The sequence below is a fragment of the Megalops cyprinoides genome, chromosome 25, assembly GCF_013368585.1.
Source record: "Megalops cyprinoides isolate fMegCyp1 chromosome 25, fMegCyp1.pri, whole genome shotgun sequence".
In the NCBI taxonomy this organism is placed as follows: Eukaryota; Metazoa; Chordata; class Actinopteri; order Elopiformes; family Megalopidae; genus Megalops; species Megalops cyprinoides.
The window spans coordinates 18,937,161-18,957,781 of record NC_050607.1 but is presented as its reverse complement, the minus strand read 5'-3'; the positions used below and the strand labels follow the sequence as shown (position 1 = coordinate 18,957,781).

At 52.8% G+C, this 20,621-nt stretch overlaps 1 protein-coding gene across 1 annotated transcript in view; it reads right to left on the bottom strand.

The window, feature by feature from the left end:
- The window catches only part of snd1 (staphylococcal nuclease and tudor domain containing 1), a 243,008-nt gene that overhangs the window by 58,376 nt on the left and 164,011 nt on the right, over positions 1-20,621 (bottom strand). Inside the window, exon 17 of the mRNA XM_036520195.1 lies at positions 18,503-18,691. Coding sequence (XP_036376088.1) covers positions 18,503-18,691 — 189 coding nt within the window. The remainder of the gene's footprint in view (positions 1-18,502; positions 18,692-20,621) is intronic.

Sequence of the window (20,621 nt, the reverse complement as noted above, 5' to 3'; positions counted from 1 at the left end):
AAGGGGGCAATCTGTGCACGCTTTGAAAGCGAAACAGGGGTTATCTCTTTCTGCCGATAAGTGCGCTTTCCGGGAGCGGAATATGCCGGAATGTGGGAAGCGGCACTCGAACGGCGTGAATGGTGAGTCATTTGCGGGATCGGCGGTGTTTGGAGGGGGGGGGGGGTATATCTGAAAACCGCCGAGACAGGTGTGCGCTCGGAAAGACCGCAACATGAAGCGAGGCCTAGCCGTTAGCGACAGGCCCGGTCGCGGGAAGCTAACTTGGTGGCACTCAGATAAGACCATTATGGCGCGGGTTACGAACACTCGACCCTGTCCCGCGATAAGCACGGTCCCTCAACCTGTCACCGTGACAGGGGGCCATGCTCATCGGCGAGTGCTCTTCACGTCCCTCCCGCTGGACGGCCGAGAGGTGAAACTCACGCGACACAATTCGGACCCGACATCCCGCCATCACCTGCGTGTTAACATACCGAACGCACTCCATATGAATTAACTACTGACTGATGTGTTGAAGTGTACCTGGCTTCCCTTGTCTAGTCAGGTTGCACAAGTTAACTTGCGGTAGGGTTTGAATGGCGTTATGCTCACACTCACTGGTCTGCAAGCGTTGTTAGCCTGGTCTGACACTGTCGCTCATTCAACATGAACGGATACGCTTATGTTCTATTGCGCTGGAAGTCACTCTGGATAAGAGTGTCTGCTGTATGCATGTAATGTAATATAACGTGGGGCAGGGGGGACAGCCGTGCCTATCAAAACAGACACTCGATAGGTTCAAGCTTCCCCGCGGCTTGAACGGAATGTTGAATGCATGGACCAGGCCTGGAGGCAGTTCTGTGTGGTCAATTAACCCGGCACGTGGATTCTTGCACCTTGGCCTGGGCTGGCTGGGCACAAACCATGTGTAGTTAACAAGGGCCCGTGGGGCTCCGTGCAGGGCTGCAGATTTTTAGGGGAACCAGAAGTTGCTGGGTTCAAATCCCTGGCGCGACACTGCTGCTGAACCCTTCATCGATCGAACCAGCAACCTTTCGGTTACGAGTCCTGCTCCTCACCGCTACGCTGCACTGCTGCCCACAAAGACTCTGACTGAGCTCTATTCATGGAAACTGGCAATGTCGACTTGAACCTTGACCTCCAAGAAGACTGAGGCCTCAATACAACGTCTTAGACCTCCCGGTCACACTAGCACCTTTTATACATGGATAAGATGTAAAATGCAGCCCGTGCAAGTCGCCCAGGGAAACGGCGTCTGCTAAATGGCCGAATTATGAAACTTAGCGCCCGGGATTTGAAACGTGAGGGCGGACAGCGTGTTGTGACACCTCCTCGGGGATGAAATCTCTCACGTTTGGTACGCGCTACGTCTTGTGACAAAATGCAGCCTCTCCGCGGTCTGTGGGCCCGCTGGTGGAGTGGCCTCGTGGAGACAGGGGGCTTTCTGCAGCACAGAGGACACGTCATCGTCACGGTGTGCCGGGGGAGGTGACAGAGCCACAGGAGCATGAGGGCCGTTAAAGTCAATGTCAGACTGAAATGCCTGAAATGTCAGACAGCACCATCATAGTACCAGTCAGAAGTTTGGACACAACTGATTAAGATAATGGGAAACACGCATTCAAAGACATTTTGATCTAAAGTCTTAAGCTTAAATGCTTGAATTTTGTTCTTAGACAAATATAAATCGTTAAGTTGACGCCTATGAATGAATTTCTTCCCAAAAAATGTTTTAACTTTAAAAAATATTTTGTGGCTACTTTAAAGAATATAAAATAGAAACAAATCGGAATTATTGTATAACACTTTTTTGGTCATTGCATAATTTCACTTCTGTTTTTTCATAGTTCTGATGGCTTTACTATTATTCTAAAATTTGGAAAATAGCAAAAATAAAGAGAAATGTGTCCAAGCGTTTTACTGGTACTGTTGCAGAAGGTTCACAGTAACCTGAGCAGGAGGGAAAAAAACCTTTCAGAGTTCTTATGACACGGTGTGTTGTAACAAAGGTAGACCTTGCACGCTCGCAACAGTCTTCGATATCTGTCTAAAACACAGGTGCAAAGGCAGCCCGGCTTTAACCGGTTGGTGTCGGCTGAGGCACTGCTTTCCAACCACCTGACGCGGTGAGGTGCTCCAGCAGGGAGAAGCTCCTAATGACCTGTTCCGCTGGAAATATATGCAGTTATTTTGCTACCGCTGTTCTCTCTCCTGTTTTTGTGAGGGGGCGCCCAGCGATGATCCCCTAGTTAAGACCGGGGTGCGGGCTCCGGGGCGGCGGGAGGCCGGATTCCGGCTCGGCGTAATGAGACGCAGAGGTGCGGGCCGCGTTAAATGTCACTGCCGCTAATCTCGGCCTCGGGGCGGGCCGGTGCAGGTACGTGACCGCGCATCTTTTCAGCCGCGGCTTACCAGAAGGCCCCTGCTCGCTGAGGGGGGTGGGGGGGGGGGGGGGGGTGTGGGGCAAACTCGCCTCAACTCCGCCTCCGGCCTGGCGGAATCGCTAATCTCGGATTTCGGGAATTCTTAGGGGCGTTTTGGCCCTCATTTCGCGGCCAGGCCTGGTCTCGCTTTTCTGCACGCTTCCTGTGTTTTTGCTTGCTTCCAGTGCACCTCAATACTTTCATCACCACAACTCGTGCTGGAGCTGGTGTTCCCCAGGGTGGCAAGAAAAGGAGATCCTGGGATCTTTATTCATACGTAATAGGTGTGTAGGTGTGTATATACATACATACATACATACATACATACATACATACATATATACACACACATATGTAGTTTTTCTCCAACATTCCTGGAGACGGTGACTAACATGGAGAGCGTATTCATTTTGGTTTATCACCCAGCCTACGGTCTGAAATTCAAATGCTCTCGGAGTGAAACTTACACTTGCGCTTTTACTGTAGTGATAAATCACTGTAAACGGCACTCACTCTCCTCATGTTCCTTGGGAGTTTTTTTTCCCCCAGTCGCACGGTAGTTTCATTATTTCCTACAGCGCCCTAGCTAATTGCACCTTTGTTGTTAGGCCGAACAGGGTCGGGAGAGGTTGGTGCGGAGCCCCGCCTCGGGACGACGACGAGAGCCCCCTGCTGTAGGCAGGACCTCGAGGTGGGGTCTCAGGCCGACAGCGCTGGGGGGAGTGGCTCAAGCAGATAAGGGATTTTGGCTGAGAATGATGCATTTCAGACAGGCGTAGAGGCGTGGGCGGGTGTGTGTGTGTGTGGGGGGGGGGTTGGGTGGGAGAGAGAGGGGGGCATCTCCCCCGTTTCCACCCTGGCTTCTCAGACGCAGGAGCGGAAAGACACCACCGCTCTTTTTTTCCCCCCCTCCACCCCTCCCTCTCCCTCCTCCCCTCTCCTCCCCTCCACCCGCAGTGCAGGGACGGGGCATAAATATTCCTCCCGGAGCCTATAAAAATACACAGGGACGACACACGCCGCTATCGGAAACACAACGGAGGGGGAATCGAATTACCCCGTCCTCCACTGCCGAGGGAAGCCGGCACGCGGAAACAGACGTTTTTACACATTATATATCCGCCGGAGCTGCGGACAGGGGCAGCCGACGCGCGGGCTGCGATTTGGATTCAGAGCGGGCCTCTCGGACCGATACCTCACGCGGCTAATCAAGGCGTGCTCACCGGCACACTCTGCGCTCTTCAGCTGATTAAAGCGGGGCCCTAAGAGGCGGGCAGAGCTCGCCGCAGGCGCGAGCCGGCGACTCCGAAACGGGAGACCCTCGGAGGCCTCTAAATTGAGAGGATGAAACCCGGGGAAAGCGCGCGGCGGGACGTGCCGAACATTTTTAAATCGGCCGCCGCGGGCCCGGCGCCTGGTTGGGGCGTGCGGGAAGCCCCTTTCCCAGAATTCCACAGTCAAATATAGCCTTTTTGTCCTCCCGCGGAGCTTCATATTCTCCCTGAGCTGCAATTACCTAGATGTGTCACCTGGTTATTTCCTGATGGCCTGGTCATCATTTTTCCCCTGCGAGTGGCTGGTTGGTGGCTTTTAAATTGGACCATCTCGCCACTCTCTCCGTGGTCTAGCCTGGACGGAGAAAAGCCTCTTGACTCGGCCGCGGAGTTAATCAAAGCCCTCTCCTCTCCCGCTCCTCCACTTCAGCGGCCCCGAGACCCCCGCCTGACCACCGCGGCGCGCCGGCAACGGGCACTCTGGCCCTTTGAAGTCCCGGCTTTGTGCATTCTGGGAAGGGGCCTTACAGAGCGGCGGGAGAGCGGGCGTTCAAAGGGGCTGTACCGCGGATGGAAGTGCTTATCGACGCGGGGCTGGAATGGGGGTGGGGGTGAGAGGGTGAGAGGGGGAGTGGGGTGGTTTCGAGCAACCTATCGGAGTGGCACGGAGCTGCAAGAAAGCACGGCTTCCGTATGGTGCCAGTGGACAAAAGCGTCTTAAAGAAGAGACACCTACATGCCCACAGACTCCGTCCTCATTAACGTTGCCCTCTAGAAAAGAAGCAAACAATTCACACCTCCCTAATGCGCTTCCCACTCAATAACGCTGGCTGCTTTTACCACCGTTCGGCGACCGAGCCGTCGCCGCTTCCCAACGTTTTAATTGGCGTCGGGCAATTAAAGGCCGCGCCGGCGCACACCTGGAGAGCCGGAGAGCACCTTGCGTTCGCGCGGGGGGGGGGGGGGGTGTGGATAAGTAGCCCCGCTTTGAAATGCCAAAATGTCAGGCTCAAATGCCACGGCTAAGTTCTTTTGTTAACCGCGAAGGCCTCGGATGCTAACGCGGTCCCGCTCTCAGCTCTCAACCGCGCCAACGCCGTGGAGCGCCAGCAAGCTGGCTGGTGGCAGTGGCATGTCACAGGCCTTCAGAGAAACCCCATAAACCTCTGTTGTTATAGAGTTTTACAGCCATATGCTATTTATTATTATTACTACTACTACTACTATTATTATTATTATATACACTGGCTTATCTGGTAGTGATATTGCCATGTATACTGAATGGTTGCGGTGGAAAAATAGTAGAATTGAAGAATCACCATCTGCAGTCATCGGGGACTGTTTTATTTTTTTTTTCCTTCCCCGGAAGAATCTGTCAAGAATATCTGGGCCTTGATCTTTACTCATGTAGAGAAGCAGAAACGGTGCAGCGTTCCGGTCGCGGGAACTAGATTTACCGCCGGGAGGCTGCTGGTTCAATTCCCAGGTGGGCCGCTGCTGTCGTAGCCTGGAGCAAGGCGCTCAGCATCCGGCGAGAGCGGAGCGGAGCGCGCGGGAAGACCCGGTCACCTCGAATGAGAGCGTGCGCTGAGCGATCGCACCGCTAATGCGGTACAGCGGAGCGTCGTCGGAAGACGCGCTGGGCGGATCTGGAGCTGTGATGGGACTCACCCCGACAATCGAGTCACGTCCGACTCGCAGCGCGGGACGAGGGTGGGAAGGGGGGGAGGGTTAGCGCCCGTGCCGCTAAACCGTGCAGAAAAACGGTCCCTTCCGGGACAACCGCGAGGGACGGACCGCGACCACGAGGAAGAGGCCCGGGGAGGAAGGGAGCGAATGTCCTTTCGTCCCATGCCCGTCGTAGGGTTTCCCCACCCACAGGGAGAGAGGGAGAGGGAGAGGGGGGGAGAGAGAGAGAGAGAGAAAGAGGGAGAGGGGGGAAAAAAGAGCAGTCCTAAGAGCAGGCTCTAATCATCTGCTCTCCCGCTCCGGCGTGCGTAGCGAAGCGTGGATTAATTAGCAGCAATGCAATTTACCGTGCCACATCTCATTACCGTCAGCACAACAGCACCCTCCCACCCCCCCCCCCCACAAGGGCAGCGGAGTGGGCCTCTGTGTTCAAGGGCGGTGGGGAACCGGGAGGGGGGGGTAATGGGCCTACATGGAGGACAGCGTGGGGACAGGGGGGCGAGGGCGGGGTCGTGGACAGCTCCAAGGTGACACATGAGCTCGGCCTTCTGGGAGCGCTGCAAACGCCCCCAGCTCCTCTCTGATGTACGTGCTGTAAGGCGTACAAACCTTACTGTGCAGTGGGTGGGGTCTGATGGCACGTGCCTTTCTGATGGGGCAGGCGGGAGAAAGATCTGGTGGGCCCGACCCCACGTCCTTTCGGGGGGGGGGGGGGGGGGGGCGGCCTGGGTTTCCCCCCCATGCAGCTTTTTATTCCTCCCCCACGGACCCCCGGAGGGGGAGGGGGGGGGGGGGTTGCTCCGCCCTGCCCTCGACGGAGAGAGGGGGGGAGAGGGAGAGAAACGCGACCATCAGCACGCCGGGGACGGCTTGATGGGCGAATTATTTCGACAATTTCAGAAATCCGGGGAGTGCCTCTTCAGCAGTCTGTCAGGCCGGGCCCACCGCCGTCAGTCTCCCCGGAGCCCTGCCGGCGCGCTAATCTTAAAACAACATGCGATGTCAGAGGCGCGCACACACACACGCACACACACACACACACACGCACGCACACAGGAACAAACACGGAGCTCCGTGAAGGTGAACTCGCGTCCATATGGAGGAGCACTCTGACTGGCAGCGCACCTGTTGCTGGAGAAATCGAGCGTTACCCGGTTATTGACAGAGGTCGTCCTCATTCCCCACGTTCTCCGACCGGGCCACTCTAAGAGCCCTCACGCCCCGATCTTCGAGAGCCCGCCTGGCCAACCGGGGCACGCGGAGGTCCCTACTGTCCAACCAGGTCGCACAGACGGCTCTCCCGTCTAATCTGTGGGCACACTGAGGTCCCTACAGTCCAATCAGGGCATGCTGAGGGCTCTCCCATCTATCTTATTGTGCTCTGCGGCTGGGAGATAGCAGTGTCATATTGTGTCAAGATGACAAGACAGCGCTATGTAATCAGCGTGCATCAATGACTACCTTCATATCAGACAATTACGGGATCTCACGCGCGCGCGCACACACACACACACACACACACACACACACACACACAAGGCAAAGAATATATACAGGAATTTAATGAACTCCATCACCAAACAGACCGACTTCTATTCCCTACCTTCAAAAGACACATACATTCCTTCATTCATGAAAATTACGTGCTGAACATAGTCACTTTATGTAATTATGAACAATGACTTAACGTGTAGAATAAAAAAGAACCGCAGAAGAACAGTCATACAGCTGGAAAAACTGAATATCTTCACTTTGGCTACGGATCTGGTTTCAAACAGGAACCAAACCCCCCCTCAAATACACTGATTTAATGTACAGCACTACAGTGGGACCAAAGCTTCTGTGCAAAAAGGTGGTAACTAAGATGCAGACCCGTTATGAATGACACTGCACGTTTGACCAGAGAGGGGTTCAACAAATTTAAGCAGCCGGAAATCCTCACGAGGACCGGGAGGGAACGCAGAGAGAGAGAGAGCCCTACGTACCTACACACGACAGCGATCCTGCATTATTCACGTGTGAGGGAACCCTCTCCCGCCCCTCCCCCCCCCCCCTCCGCGGTCGAATTTCACCCCCTGTTATTTATGTAAGCTTTACTTTACATCCCCTCGGAAAGCGTCGCGGTAACAGCACCCCCACGCTTAATTTGAGATGAGGATGAGGATGGCAGTACTACATGCGAGCGTAATGGAGCCCCCGACGAAGAGCTTTTCCGTGTTCTTCCGGCCCCGGTTTCCGAGCCTGGCCTGTTTAAAAGTGCATGCGGTGCATGTGTTTTCAAATGGGCACCTTACATTTTCCACCTGAATGAAAAAAATACACTAGAACACTTGAGTACGGCTGGTGCGTTCAAACAAACAGAAGTAAGCGCAACTGCATAGGTTTTATGTAATGCTCAGAGAGACTGTTAGCTCTGCTAAGCCACACTAGCACATTAGCATTAAAGAAATAGGGCGATGCGCGATGAAATATCAATACCAGCCCTCAGTCTTACAGTAAGGTATCAGTGAGCTTTGGGGGTTTCCTGTCAAGGAAATGGGCCTGTCCTTTTGACAAGGTCAATGGGTTCAAGCCACGCCCACATCAGCCAGAGCCCAATGAGAGAGTGAGGTGGCGGCGCGTGAGTGGTTGAGCCGCTTGGTTTGTCCGCCACCATTTCGCTGACTGGAGGCTGGGGAGGTTTCTGTGACAGAGCCACAGATCGAAGGAACCAGTCAGAACATTACATTACGTTATTGGCATTTAGCAGATGCTCTTACCCAGAGCGACTTACATCAGTTATAACGTTATCCATTTATACAGCTGGATATTTATTAGGGCAATTTGGGGTGAAGTACCTACCTTATACCAAGGGTACAAGGCAGTGCTCCAGTGGGGAATCGAACCGGCAACCTTTTGGTCATGAGTCCTGCTCCGTAACCACTATGCTACACTGGCACTACATGACGATGCTGCAGCTGAAAGATGCTCTGGGGACATTACCTTTCATTACATTATTGGCAGGCACTCTTATCCAGAGAGACTTACACCTGTTACAGTTTTTTTTACATGTAATCCATTTATACAGCTGGGTATTTACTGAGGCAATTCTGGGGTCTTGCCTTGCTCAAGGGTACAACAGCAGTGCCCCAGCAGGGAATTGAACCGGCAACCTTTTGGTTACGAGTCCTGCTCTTTACCACTATGCTACACTGCCACTCCATACACGACACCGCTGCAGCTTAAAGATGAACACAGGTCACCTCACAGGTGGCCCAGGGTGACGGGGCCAGACCCGTCCCGTCCCCTGACGGTCCACTTGGGATTTTGGGGGGGGGGGGGCGGGGGCACACATCGATCCTTTCGCTAAATTACCTCTGGACCCCGTTCTCGCCGTCCCCCCCTTTCCACAGTTACAGATCCCCTCTCCTCCTGGATACACGGCCGTGTCTAATTGGATATCCCTTTGTCCGAATTACATTGTCATCTCCGCTTCTTCCCGTCTGACATTCCTGGCCCCCATTAAGGGCTCGGAGGGGGACCGACGCGGAGCAGGTGAAGCAGGAATTGGCGTAATGAAAATATATAATCATCCGCCGCCCGGGTTGGCCCAGACTCATTTATTCACCGTGGCCAGCGCAATTTCGAAGAGAATATTGCCCCTCCCGGAGCCTCCCGAAAGCCAAATAAAAGCCAAGGTTAAGCCACAAAAAAATGATAATTCGCCAAGGTGAGAATATGCTTTTCATACGGGCAGATTGGAACCTGAAAGCTACAGCAGAATGACTCAAATTCCCCATTATTCCGCCACAAAGGTCTATAAATGACGTCCCTCTGAAAGAATCCACTTAAACGCCGGGGAGTTTTTTTTCCCTTTTTTTTTTATAATCGCCATGGTGATGTTTCTGCACGCGCGCTTGTTCAAGGGAAAATCTGTATCGATCGGCGTTTGTGTTGTGACTGCTTTGTGTCGGGCGACATGTGACTCAGTTGTGCTCTGGCTCCAAGCCTGCGTGGTCCGGTTTTCCTTCGCCCAGATCCTTTTTCCTCACCGAGCGCTCAGCGGGGTGGAAGTCCATTTCCAGATTACGGACACCGCGGTGCGGACACCGGCCCCCTCTTTAGTCAATCGCATCCCGCTAACGTTAGTCGATGCCAGAATTTGGAAAACGGGCAGAAGAGGCTACTGAGTTGTGGCTTTACTGACCAGTGGCCGCACTGTACAAAATACCAGAAGAGCCACAATGTGTAGTATTGTGATGATAATACATTTAGTGACACTGAGATACATGGTAGCATAGGTAGTTGATTTCCCTTAATTTTCTCGGCTGTCTAGTTTCAGACTAGCACCAGTTAACTTGTGTTAGGGCTTGAATGGTGTTATGTTCACACTCACTGGTCTGGGACTGTTGTTAGCCTGGTCTGACACTGTTGCTCATTTAACTTGGATGGATACACTTGTGCTGGAAGTCGCTCTGGCTAAGACCGTCCGCTAAATGCATGTAATGTAACACAAAACTCTGAGTACAGCACGGACACACATGTCAAGGTTGCACACTTACGCATTACTCAGAAGGCAGCGGTGCTAACAGTAACATTCATCTGCTTGCAATCACAAAAAAGACTGGAAATTCATTTGTAAAAACCTGCTGGCTATTTATTCCACACGAAGAGAAGTGACAAAATTTGTCCCCCAGACTTTAGAGTGTAGACAGTGGGTTGTAAACTTTTTTTCCCCCTAAATTCCAATTAGCTTGATCTACGCTCAGCACGGTGGGGGTAGCCAGGTGTGCTGTTTGCTGACGGTGCACATCGGGGGAGGGAAAGGGGAGGACGACTGACGTTTACGAAGCAATAGGACTAATTGGAGCCTTGCTAAAAACAAGCCATCTACTGCCAAGGCTTTTAATTTCCCATTCAGACATGTTGCCGTGAGATTCGGAGGCTGGCGGCGCACGGCAACACGGTCGCAATCACGGCGCTTGTGCCATGAGGACAAACAGGGGGGGGGGGATTGTAATTGGACGGCTGTGGAGCTCTCGGCCAATCGGCTCGCATTCACGTGACCCCCGGCCAACGGGGGTCCGCGTGAGCCGCGGCGCGCTGCCGGGTCTTGCGCACGCTGCCCCGACGTTCTTTTCAGGCAAGTTATCAGGCTCCTATTCACGACGCGCGCGAGGGCTTCTTATGAAATAAACCGTCAGTTACGCGTGCAAATTGGGTCGCTCCTGACAGCCAATCTCACCGGGTCTTGAGATCGGCCTTTCAGCTTGCGATGATTGAGGAGTCGCCCCCGAGTCGAGGGTACGATGCGGACGCGGCCGCCGCGCCAACGCCACGCGCACGTGACACCGCATTCTACGACAGGAAATCATGCTAAATCCCAGAATTCTTTGTGGCTAAGATCCCATTTTGTCCTCAGTGCCTCCAGCCCAGAGGAAGAAAAGCATTCGCGGCTATCTACTTGGTGAATGAACTGATGTGCTAGGAGCGCGATGGAGTGTTATTAGCCGCCGCCCTGAGGGAGAACGGGCTCACTTTTGAATTACCGTGGAGGTGTCTGAAAGGTCATCCCGCCGCACAGGTGAAAGAGCCTGCCATTGTGCTCTTCAAGGACGAGCCGGCGAGGAAGGGAGGGAGAGAAAAAGACGACGGAGAAAAGTGAGAACGAGCAGAGAGAGAGAGAGAGGTGTAGAGGGAGAGAGAGAGAGAGAGAGAGAGAGAGAGAGAGAGAGAGAAGATAGTGAGGGGAGAGGAGGGCCGGGCTATCTGTGATATCAAACAAAGGGGAGCGCCTAGTAAAACCCAGCGATTTAATACCTGAGCAGCTCTGTATCAAAGGACTGATCGATCAGGCCGGGGGATCGATGCGGGCGTTAGGAGAGCTGGGGCGCGGGGCTCGGACTCGCGAGCGCGTGACCGCCGAGGCGGCCCCTGCTCGCCCGGCCGTCCGTCGCGTAGCAACTGACGGACGAGGGGGAGGCCGCGTGACTGATGGCCCCCGGCGCCGGCTCAGAGGTGTCAACGGTCTCCGAATCAGGAGGTGGATGTGGCGTGAAGGTGCGCTCTTTGGGAGAGGTGTTAGGGATGTCTTTACCCCCGGGAGGATGGTGACTGTGACCTGGGGCTTTGTCCAGGCGGTGGCCAATCGAGGAAGGGAATTCGGGGTTCACATGGGTCGAGATCCGTTCAAAACAAAAAAAAAAAAAAACACACACATATACACACATGCACACACACGCACTCACATATACACACATGCACACATATACACACATGCACGCACGCACACACCTTTACACAGCACAACACCAGCCTGTTCTACCTGCCCCTCCCTCCTCAAGGTGAAAACATCCAATAAACCTCAAAGCGTCCAGCTCCTTTTTCCAGCAAGAAGTATCAAAACAAGAAGCCTGCCGCTGACACACTCACACAGTCCGGCCCATTTCTTCTCTGAACAGGCGAAACACTTCTGGCAAACTTCCTGCCGATATCACATAAAAAAGATCCCGCATAAAACAAACTCCTGCTCCAGTCCACAAAAAAATGCAAATAGGCCGCGCGGCTGCCAACCAAGTAATCCAAACAAGACTTTCTATTGGAAATAATCATTCCTCTCCAAGAGACTGAAACAGACCCAGTGCAGAAAACACATCTAAACAACAGGAAAACAAATTGGATTAATGATATAAATATATAAAAGGGGTGGACCAAATGGTTCGGGTTAGATAAGGCCTCGCAAACATACTCGCAACAGGGCCCCTCGGAGGATTTCAAAAATAACCGACGGTTTTTAGTCCATGTTTCGCGTTGTAAAAAACAAAGGAGCCCCATGGAATTAAGGGAGGGTTCTGAACGGGTGAAATATGCCAGGCGTCTGGAGCACAAAGGTATCCGCCGCATGTGTCAGGCGTGCTGGGCGCCGCAGCGCACCGCGCCGAGCTGAGACCTGTGATCTCGAGACGTCGAAGCCCTTGTGTTCCGCCTGTCGCGTTTCGCTCGCATGACACATGCCCGTGGGAAGGGGGTAGCCGTGAAAACGTCCCGAGAACCTGCGCCCCCCCCCCCCACAAGCTGGGTCTCGGCAACGAAGGTTGCCACAAACCGGGTGACAAAAACCGCTTTCCCCGTCCCCAACGCCGCGCACTTGTATTTCCCAGACAATAAAAGCGTGGAGGAGGGTCCACAGAAACGGGGTCTCCTGGTTGGATAATCCAATCACGCAACATCCCCTGCTCAGAAGCGGTTATGTTTTAATGACCACCCGAAAGAGGAGGGGGGGGGGGAGGCGGGCTATTTAGAGAGAAGCCCGTTCTCCTTCCCCGGAAGCAAGGAATTAATCATCAGCTTGGTATGCTTCCCATAACTGAACGACATTCAGTCACCTCTCACTGATGCATTTCCATCTCTTTTTTGGCCATTTGGGCTCCTGTAGGAAGAGGGGACTAAAACCACTTGTGTGCATGTGTGATGAGGGGGGGGGGGTGGCAGACCGGGCTCATTCGGGGGCGTCCGCCAGCCCAAACAGACCGCGTACGGATGGGTAAAACCCGCAATGGCGGCTGAGAGGAAGTCTGCAGCTTCGTTGGGCGTAATGACTTAAGCCCGTTAAAAAGGGAATCCAGAATTAATCCGAGGGAGCGGCGAGGAGCAGGCGCTGACGAGCGGGGCCCCCGCCGAGACCCTTCAAGAGGCGAACCCAGCTGCGCCGGGATCACCAAGATCACAGGAGCGCCGATGTCTACAAGGGACCCCCGTCCTTGTTTCGGGGGGCCCCCCTCGCACGCCGTTACCGTGCTCCACCGTGGCATTAATCTTCAATATAGCTCTTTAATTAGATTAGAAAGCCCTTGCTCAACAGAAAATCGCCTGCTCTTTTGAGGGTTCCTCTTGATTTGTATCATCATAATTAGTCTTTTCCAATTATCAGGGTGGGTTCTCTCTCTCTCTCTCTCTCTCTCTCTCTCTCTCTCTCTCTCTCTCTCTCTCCCCCCAACAGGCAATATCCTGTAAAGCACGACGGCCTGCCTCTTAAGGTGGCAAATTTAAGCCCTCACTCTAAAAGGTCGCGGTCCTTAACGAGAACGACGACCTTATGTTTGGTAATCACTGTGAATAAATTAAGGCTTTCCATCATTGCTTCCTTGTGTGCGTGCGCGCCAGGTACCAAGAGAGGAATAAAATGCGCCCAAAGAAATCACAGACATCATCTTCAAAATAAGACTTCCCGCCACAGGAACAGCAATAATAATAAAAAGAAGAAGAATTTTTATTATTGTTATTATAAATCTCCACTAGCTAGCTTGTACCTTGCCTGGCCAACTACTGAAACTTGGTCATTCAGTGCTTCTAATATTGTTGGCTCCTTATATGCCTCTTTGCTTATGTTTAGTCTGCCTCACTTGTAAGATGCGTCGCATAAAAGCGCCTGCCAAATGAATAAATGTTATAATAATAATAATAATAATAATAATAATAATAAAATTGTTATTATTAAAAGAGAAGAAAACAGATTCTCGCTCAGCCAGAGTGGGAAAAGCAGAGGCTTCACACTGCGGCTGGGAGTCTCAGCAGGGGCCTGATGGGGAGGCGATTCACATCACGTCTCCGCTGTGGATGATTTCACGCGACGGTACACCGCGCTCAAACTGTGGAGTCTGGCGCCGTGAAGCAGCTCCGCTCCGCTCCGCGGGGCTGTGTTTTACAGGGAGTAGCTGCAAACCAGAGCCGAGTGTCACACAAAAAACCCCCCGGACGCGAGAGGCTGTCTGACGCGGTGCTGAGGGGGGAGAGGACTCGGATTCAACCTGCTTTAGTTGCGGAAGGACGTCCGCCGTAAACGCAAAAGCCGCATACTGAGCAGAAGCACGCAGACCCCTCTAGTTAGCCAATGCTTTTACTGCTTGAGCTGACAGAATCTAAAACAGAAGATTGTGGCCCTTAAAGTGGCCTGTAGCAGTTAGCGGCATGCTCGTAGCAGGTGGGCCGGTAGCGGCAATTAGCAGCGGTGTAGCTGTTCGGGCACCTTTGAAAAACTGCTCACCCTCTTCATATTAGCTAATGGGAGCAGAGCAAACAAGGAGGAGAGATACTTTTGAGGCAGCTGGCTTTGTTTTGTTATACGTTAAAGAGGAAAGACGAACAGGAATCCAGCAAAACGTTAAAGGTTTTGACAACAACAAGTTACCGTTGACACAGAAATAAAGGAAAATAAAATCAAGCGACTGGGATAAGGCTTGGGGGTGCTTTTGAGAGGAAAATACACTACAGCAACTAAAAACAATGCAGCGAGTGGCAGATTTAATGTCCCTCCGAGCAGATGCATCACGGGGCTGCTGACATGTTGAGGCGATGCTAAAGCTCCATGTAAACGCGCACGTAAGAGGTAACCCGGAGAGGCCGGCTGAGCCGACCGGGCCGGGCTGGGCCGCTGCCGAGGTAAGCAGAACAGCCGGAACGAGCAGGGGGCGCAGCCCCCCCCCCCCTCAGCTAGCTTTAATGAGGAGGCTTCTAAACCCCACAGAGTCCACTATATCGCCTTAAAAGCGCTCTTAATGGAAAGCCTGACGGTGCAGCTAGCGCCTGCACCAGCATCCACCGCCAAGGGGGCTGTCAGAGCGGCGGGAGGGGCGGGGAGAGAGAGAGAAGGGGGGGGGGGGTGAAGAAAGGGAAAGGGGGGGGGGGGAAGAGAGAGAGAGAGGTGGGCAGAGAGAGAAAGGAAGAGAAGGAAAGACAGAGAAGGAGAAGAAGAGAGGGAGAGAGAGAGAAGGGGGAGACAGAAAGAAGAGAGAGAGGGAGAGAGATGGGGGATATACAGAAAGATATAGGGAGGAAGAAGGAGAGAGAGTAAGAGAAATGGGGGGGAGACAGGGAGAAAGAGAGAAAGACAGAGGGAGGGAAAAGAGATGGAAAGGGTAGAGAAAGGGGGACAGAGACGGGGTGAGAAAAGGGGGAGGCGAAAGGGAGAGAACGAGAGAAAGGGGACAAATAGAAAGGGCAGGAGAGAAAGAGAGATTCTTGGCAGAGGCCCCCATGAGTTAATTATGTCCACAGCCCCTGTGGCCTTCCACGAGTCAGATATGGGAACTGCCTTCCGCCTACTCAACCAATCCCCGCCACACCATCTCAGCGTACAGGTCCATTTCTACCTCCTTACTTACTCTGTGGAAAACAGCTCAGGGATTTTCACTCAGAACTCAACGGCTGCATTAGGCCTTGAATTTCTGTGGCTCTTTCTCGAAAAGACTGAGGACAATATCACGGAGGGGACCAGCCGAGCGCCCCCCCATTCCAGGACAGTGCCCTCCCCAACAGGGCAGGAAGAGAGGGCGACCCTGCTCCTATCCACAAAATTCCATCAGCAAACTTTTCTCGACACGGCCAAGAAGTCGCTGCGGGCGTGTGAATTCCCCATTTGCAGGAATCCCTGTCGAGAACCTCCCGCTACTGAGGAAAAAGAAAATAACTGCCCGCAGACTCCCCAGCGATTCGCCCGCAAGACGTCTGTCCCGGCAGAACTCCCCTGGGCTCCGCCTTCGGGAACAGGAACAGCGTGCTGGAGCAGCTGGCCGTCGCGGTTCCGGTGGCGCCCAAACCTGGCAAAAACGAGGGGGGAGGACCTTGCTTCTCGAAGTCTGGGGGGGAGCTCGATCAATCAAATCAGCCGTGGCAGGCCCCTTTGACGGAGGTACTTTCAGCAGCCTCGAGTAGACAGATGCGCTCCCCCACCAGATTGAGATTGGTGTCTCTTCTTCAGGCGGTAATGCCTCCGCTAACCCTTCCCTGCAACACCGGGGCGGCCGTATTAATGCCTCTCGCCGAAAACTGATGACCGCCCGTCCCCCTCCTCTAGACATCGCTCTTTTTTGTATGTCGAGGAGGGGGTTATTGGTCCGACGTTTATGTAGACTGATGTGTTCGCATGTCAACAAATTGGTCCGACCAGCCCTCTGGAATGCGTTTTTAAAGCTAATCGCTAGCATTTTTCTGGAAGAGTCCCATCGAAGTGGCAGCGACGGTGACGAAAGAGAGACGTATGGCTCTCAATACCACTCGTACCGGCGTACTGCTCTCAGCATGGCTTCCAGAATAACGTGCAGCGGTGGGCTGGTCTGGGGACCGGACCGGAGGATTGCGGGTTCTAGTCCACGTACACAGCCATTAGGCCTTTGAGGAAGGCGCTGAAAGACCTTGTTAAACGTCCAACAGCGTGATGCATAAAGCATAAGCTACACGAGCCACCCCGGACGTTGGGGGAGTAGTTTAGGGACCGGACCAGAGGGTTGCAGGATCAAATCTACCTGCGCAGCCATTGCGCCTTTGAAGAGGGCACTAAAAGGCTTTGTTAAACGTCTGACAGAGTGACGCATAAAGCATAAGCTATACAAGCAGCCCTGGATGTGGCGGAGAGGTCGACCGAGAGAACCAGCCGTGTGAAAAACGGAAAGGACCTCCGGTTGACGCAGCTCAGGCTGAAGCAGGCCGGGTTTGCGCGCTCGCCGGCTCCCGGGACGGGGGGGGAAGAGGCCCAGGACCTTCCTTCAGCGTGACCGAGCAGGAGCACCGGAGAGCCAAAGGCGTAGTGACACCTGAGCGGGCCCGCGAGCGGGGAGCTCCCGCCGAGGGAACGGCCACTCGTCATCGCACTTCACCTCGGATCGGCGCCGCTGTCAGGGGGTCTGAGATGCTGGCCGAGACAGCCAATCAGAAGCCGGATTTAAAAAAAAAAAAAAAAAAAGGACTTTCACCGCTACAGTGAAAAGTTTCTTCCTGCCTCTCTCTCTGAAGACACACAGAGTTGAGAAAGTGCCGACTTGGGCGTATCTCTTTTCAGGAGATACGTGTTTACGCAGAGGCTTTTTGCAACTCAGACATATCAGAACCGATCTTTATTCTGGTGGTTAAAAGGCAGGCCCCTACCCTCTACTTACTCCAGTAAGAAATAGCTGGCAACACTGTGGCAGAGGAAACTTTTACAAAGAGGCTCTTCAGAAAGACACATAAGCCTGAAGGACGGTACTTGAAAGGCACTACCTGCTACCAACGCAGATTACCTAACAATTACAATTTCCCAACCATCTCAAACTAGCTTTAGCTAATTTGTTGTTTTCTGCAAAAGTCAACAAACACATGAGCAGGAACCTCTGGGAAAATATTTGGTTGGACGCGCTGTTCCAACCGCACACCCACTCCCGCCAACGTTTCACCGGCCCACACAGCACAGCAGGCTTGGAAAGCCCTAGCATGTACAGCCAAAACATATCCCTGGGTTTTCGCCGCCTCTTAAAAACAACACAGTTTGCCCTCAAAACAGACTTACTGCAAGTACAGCAGAAACAAACATTAGCATATATATGTGTTTTCATTCTTAAACCCCCGTGAAACCTTAAAGAGTAATGACCTCTTTCAGTGAGGAGATTTTTTTTTAAAAAAAACAATCCCTGCCCATTTTCCTCTTCCACTGAATAACAGCTTACATCTTCAAAAGTACAGTTCACAAGTGAATGGCAGTATTGCACTCAAGATGTGGGATATGGAAGAAACTGTCAGAACCAATCTACGCTTGACCTACTCCGAAATATTATAGATTATCAAAGGAAAACACAAGAACTATTTTTACAATTTCTGTCATTTACAGTGCATGTCTTAGTTAGAAGCCTAGTTTCGCTCCCACAGCGAGTCATTAACAAGCCACCAGGAGCTGGAAAAAGTTTCAAGCTGGTTGAGGAAATAAAAAAATAATAAAAAAAAACTTGTGAATTGTATCTGGGTTTCTATAAAGCTATTTGCTTCTGTGCCGTTTCTCTGAGGGGCCTTGTGTGTTGAAGATCACCCAAAATAATTTTGACGGTCATGAAAATGTGGGACTTGCTGGTATAACTGGTGATGGTCACAAAATCACAACAAACGTGGTCACGGTTAAGGTGTGGTCAGGATGCGGTCACCCCCGTGGGAGACGGTCAACTACGGAGAATAGACTGTGTGCGCTGGAGAGCAGAGTGGTCAGCGGGCTCTGTGGATTCTCGCCGCCCTCGCTAGCTCCGACCGCGCTCCTCCCCGTCGCCTAACGCAGAGGCGGGGTGGCGTTTCTAACAGCGGCGGGTGACCGCGAGATCACCGAGCCCCTCCCCTTACCTTCTCTTTCCTCTGGCGGGCGGCCTCCTCTCCCGACAGCAGCGTCTTGTAGTAGGGGCTGCGCTCGGCCGTGAAGTGCACCTTGGAGAGGGCGTGCTCCACCAGCGCCGCCGAGAGGTTCACGCCGTCGATGTGGAGCCAGCCGATGAAGTTCCCGGCCTTGTCCATGCTCTCCACCTCCACCTCCACCTGCGGGGGAGAGAGAGCCACCGCGTCAGCGCTAATGCCAACCTCAGGGTTAGCCTCGGTCAGCGCTACGCTATCCTTAGGGTTACATTCACATTACATTTACATTTATTCAATTGGCAGACGCTTTTATCCAAAGCAAAGTGAGGCAGAGCACAACACAAGCAAAAAGCCACATATAGTTGGCCAGGTACGAGCTAGCTGTTAGAGGATTAGCTTCGGTCAGCACTACACTGTCCTCAGGGTGAGCCTCCACTATTTATATGATATCCTCAGGGACAGCCTCCGTTAGTCCTGTGCTATTCTCAGGGTTAGCCTCCGTTAGTCCTGTGCTATTCTCAGGGTTAGCCTCCATTAGCCCTACGCTATCCTCAGGTTTAGGCTCTGTCACAGCGATATGCTATCTTCAGGGTCAGCCTCCATTAGTCCTGTACTATTCTCAGGGTTAGCCTCCGTTAGCCCATTGCTATCCTCAGGGTTAGCCTCCATTAGCCCTACGCTATCCTCAGGTTTAGGCTCTGTCACAGCGATATGCTATCTTCAGGGTCAGCCTCCGTTAGCACATTGCTTTCCTCAGTTAATTAACGAGATGTAATCCGTGCCAAATTGTTTTGTGTGCTGATGTGTTGCTTGACATCACAGGAGCGGTTACAATGAAACTCCCACTGGTTCCCATACAGGTTTTGAGGAGGACAGGATACATCATCGCACGATCCTCTCTACCACCCCCAGGCCCTCCCCACGCCACACAAAACGACCCTTCTAGAGCTGACACCACAAGGCTTCAAGGGAGGCCTTCGACAGGGCATATTAAACGTTTACGAGCCTTCAACAAGCCAGTATTTCAGCATGGCCTTGGTATGTCCAACTAAACGCCTTCACTGGGAATCGTTACTTATTACATTCAATCTCCGATCAAATCTAATCAATACCAATAAGGCTCGCCTTGGTTTTCTTCAAGAGAGCGGTCCTTCAGGCCTTTCGGACCAGCCAAACCCTTCCACGCTTCAGACTGACATACCTCTCTTTAACAGCCCTATGTTCGTCTTTGTCCGCAATTAAGCTCATCAAAGATTCAACAGGGGCCGGCTTTAGTCTGACGTTTTCAATTAAACTTATACAGCGATGGGACGTGAGCCTAAAATATGTTACGTTTTGTGCCAGGCGGAGGGAAAGGCTGATGGGAAAAGTGAGGTGACAAAAAAAAAAAAAAAAAATCCATTTAAAAAGGCAAATTAAGAGCCTCTGCTTCTGAGTCAAACACATTAGGCACTGCATATATTCATTTCCTGGGCGGAATATTCTGGAGTTTTGAAACAGATGCCAAAAGCACTGACTGGATGCTGTACATTTTAAGCACACCGCGATCCCTCCCTCCTCCCTCCCCCAACTCCAGTTAAACCGCGGCATCGTTCTCACGTCCGTTTCTCGGGGGATAAGAATGGCGTCTGTCCACTGTGGTATTGCGGGGGGAGCCCGTGCCCTCTCGAGGGCCGTAGTCACGTTTAGCGTGGCGGCGTGGGGGGGGCAAACGGCGCGTTAGCGTTTGTCCGTTTCCTTTGACGCGGTGACATGGTGGGCGTTCACGTCGTTCACGTACCTCTCTCTCTCACCGTGACAACGCAACCCTCGGGAGCTTTGAAATCAATAAGCGGCTACTTCCACTAAATCACTTTGAGAGACTAAAGCTTCGGAGCGGTTAACCACTCCAGAGGTCCATCAGCCTCTTCACTGTGGAGTGGCCGCTCCCATCCGACTGAGTCGGAATACACGGGCCTAGGTACGAAGAACCGCGCCGAGAGGACTCGTCCGATTGGCCACGACCGGAGCGCTACATCGGGGATGAAATCGAGCATTCCAACTTTTTGACTGTTTGGCTGTCAGGCTGCCAAATGATGCCCGCGGTTCGGTGAAAAAAAAAACGAAAAATTAA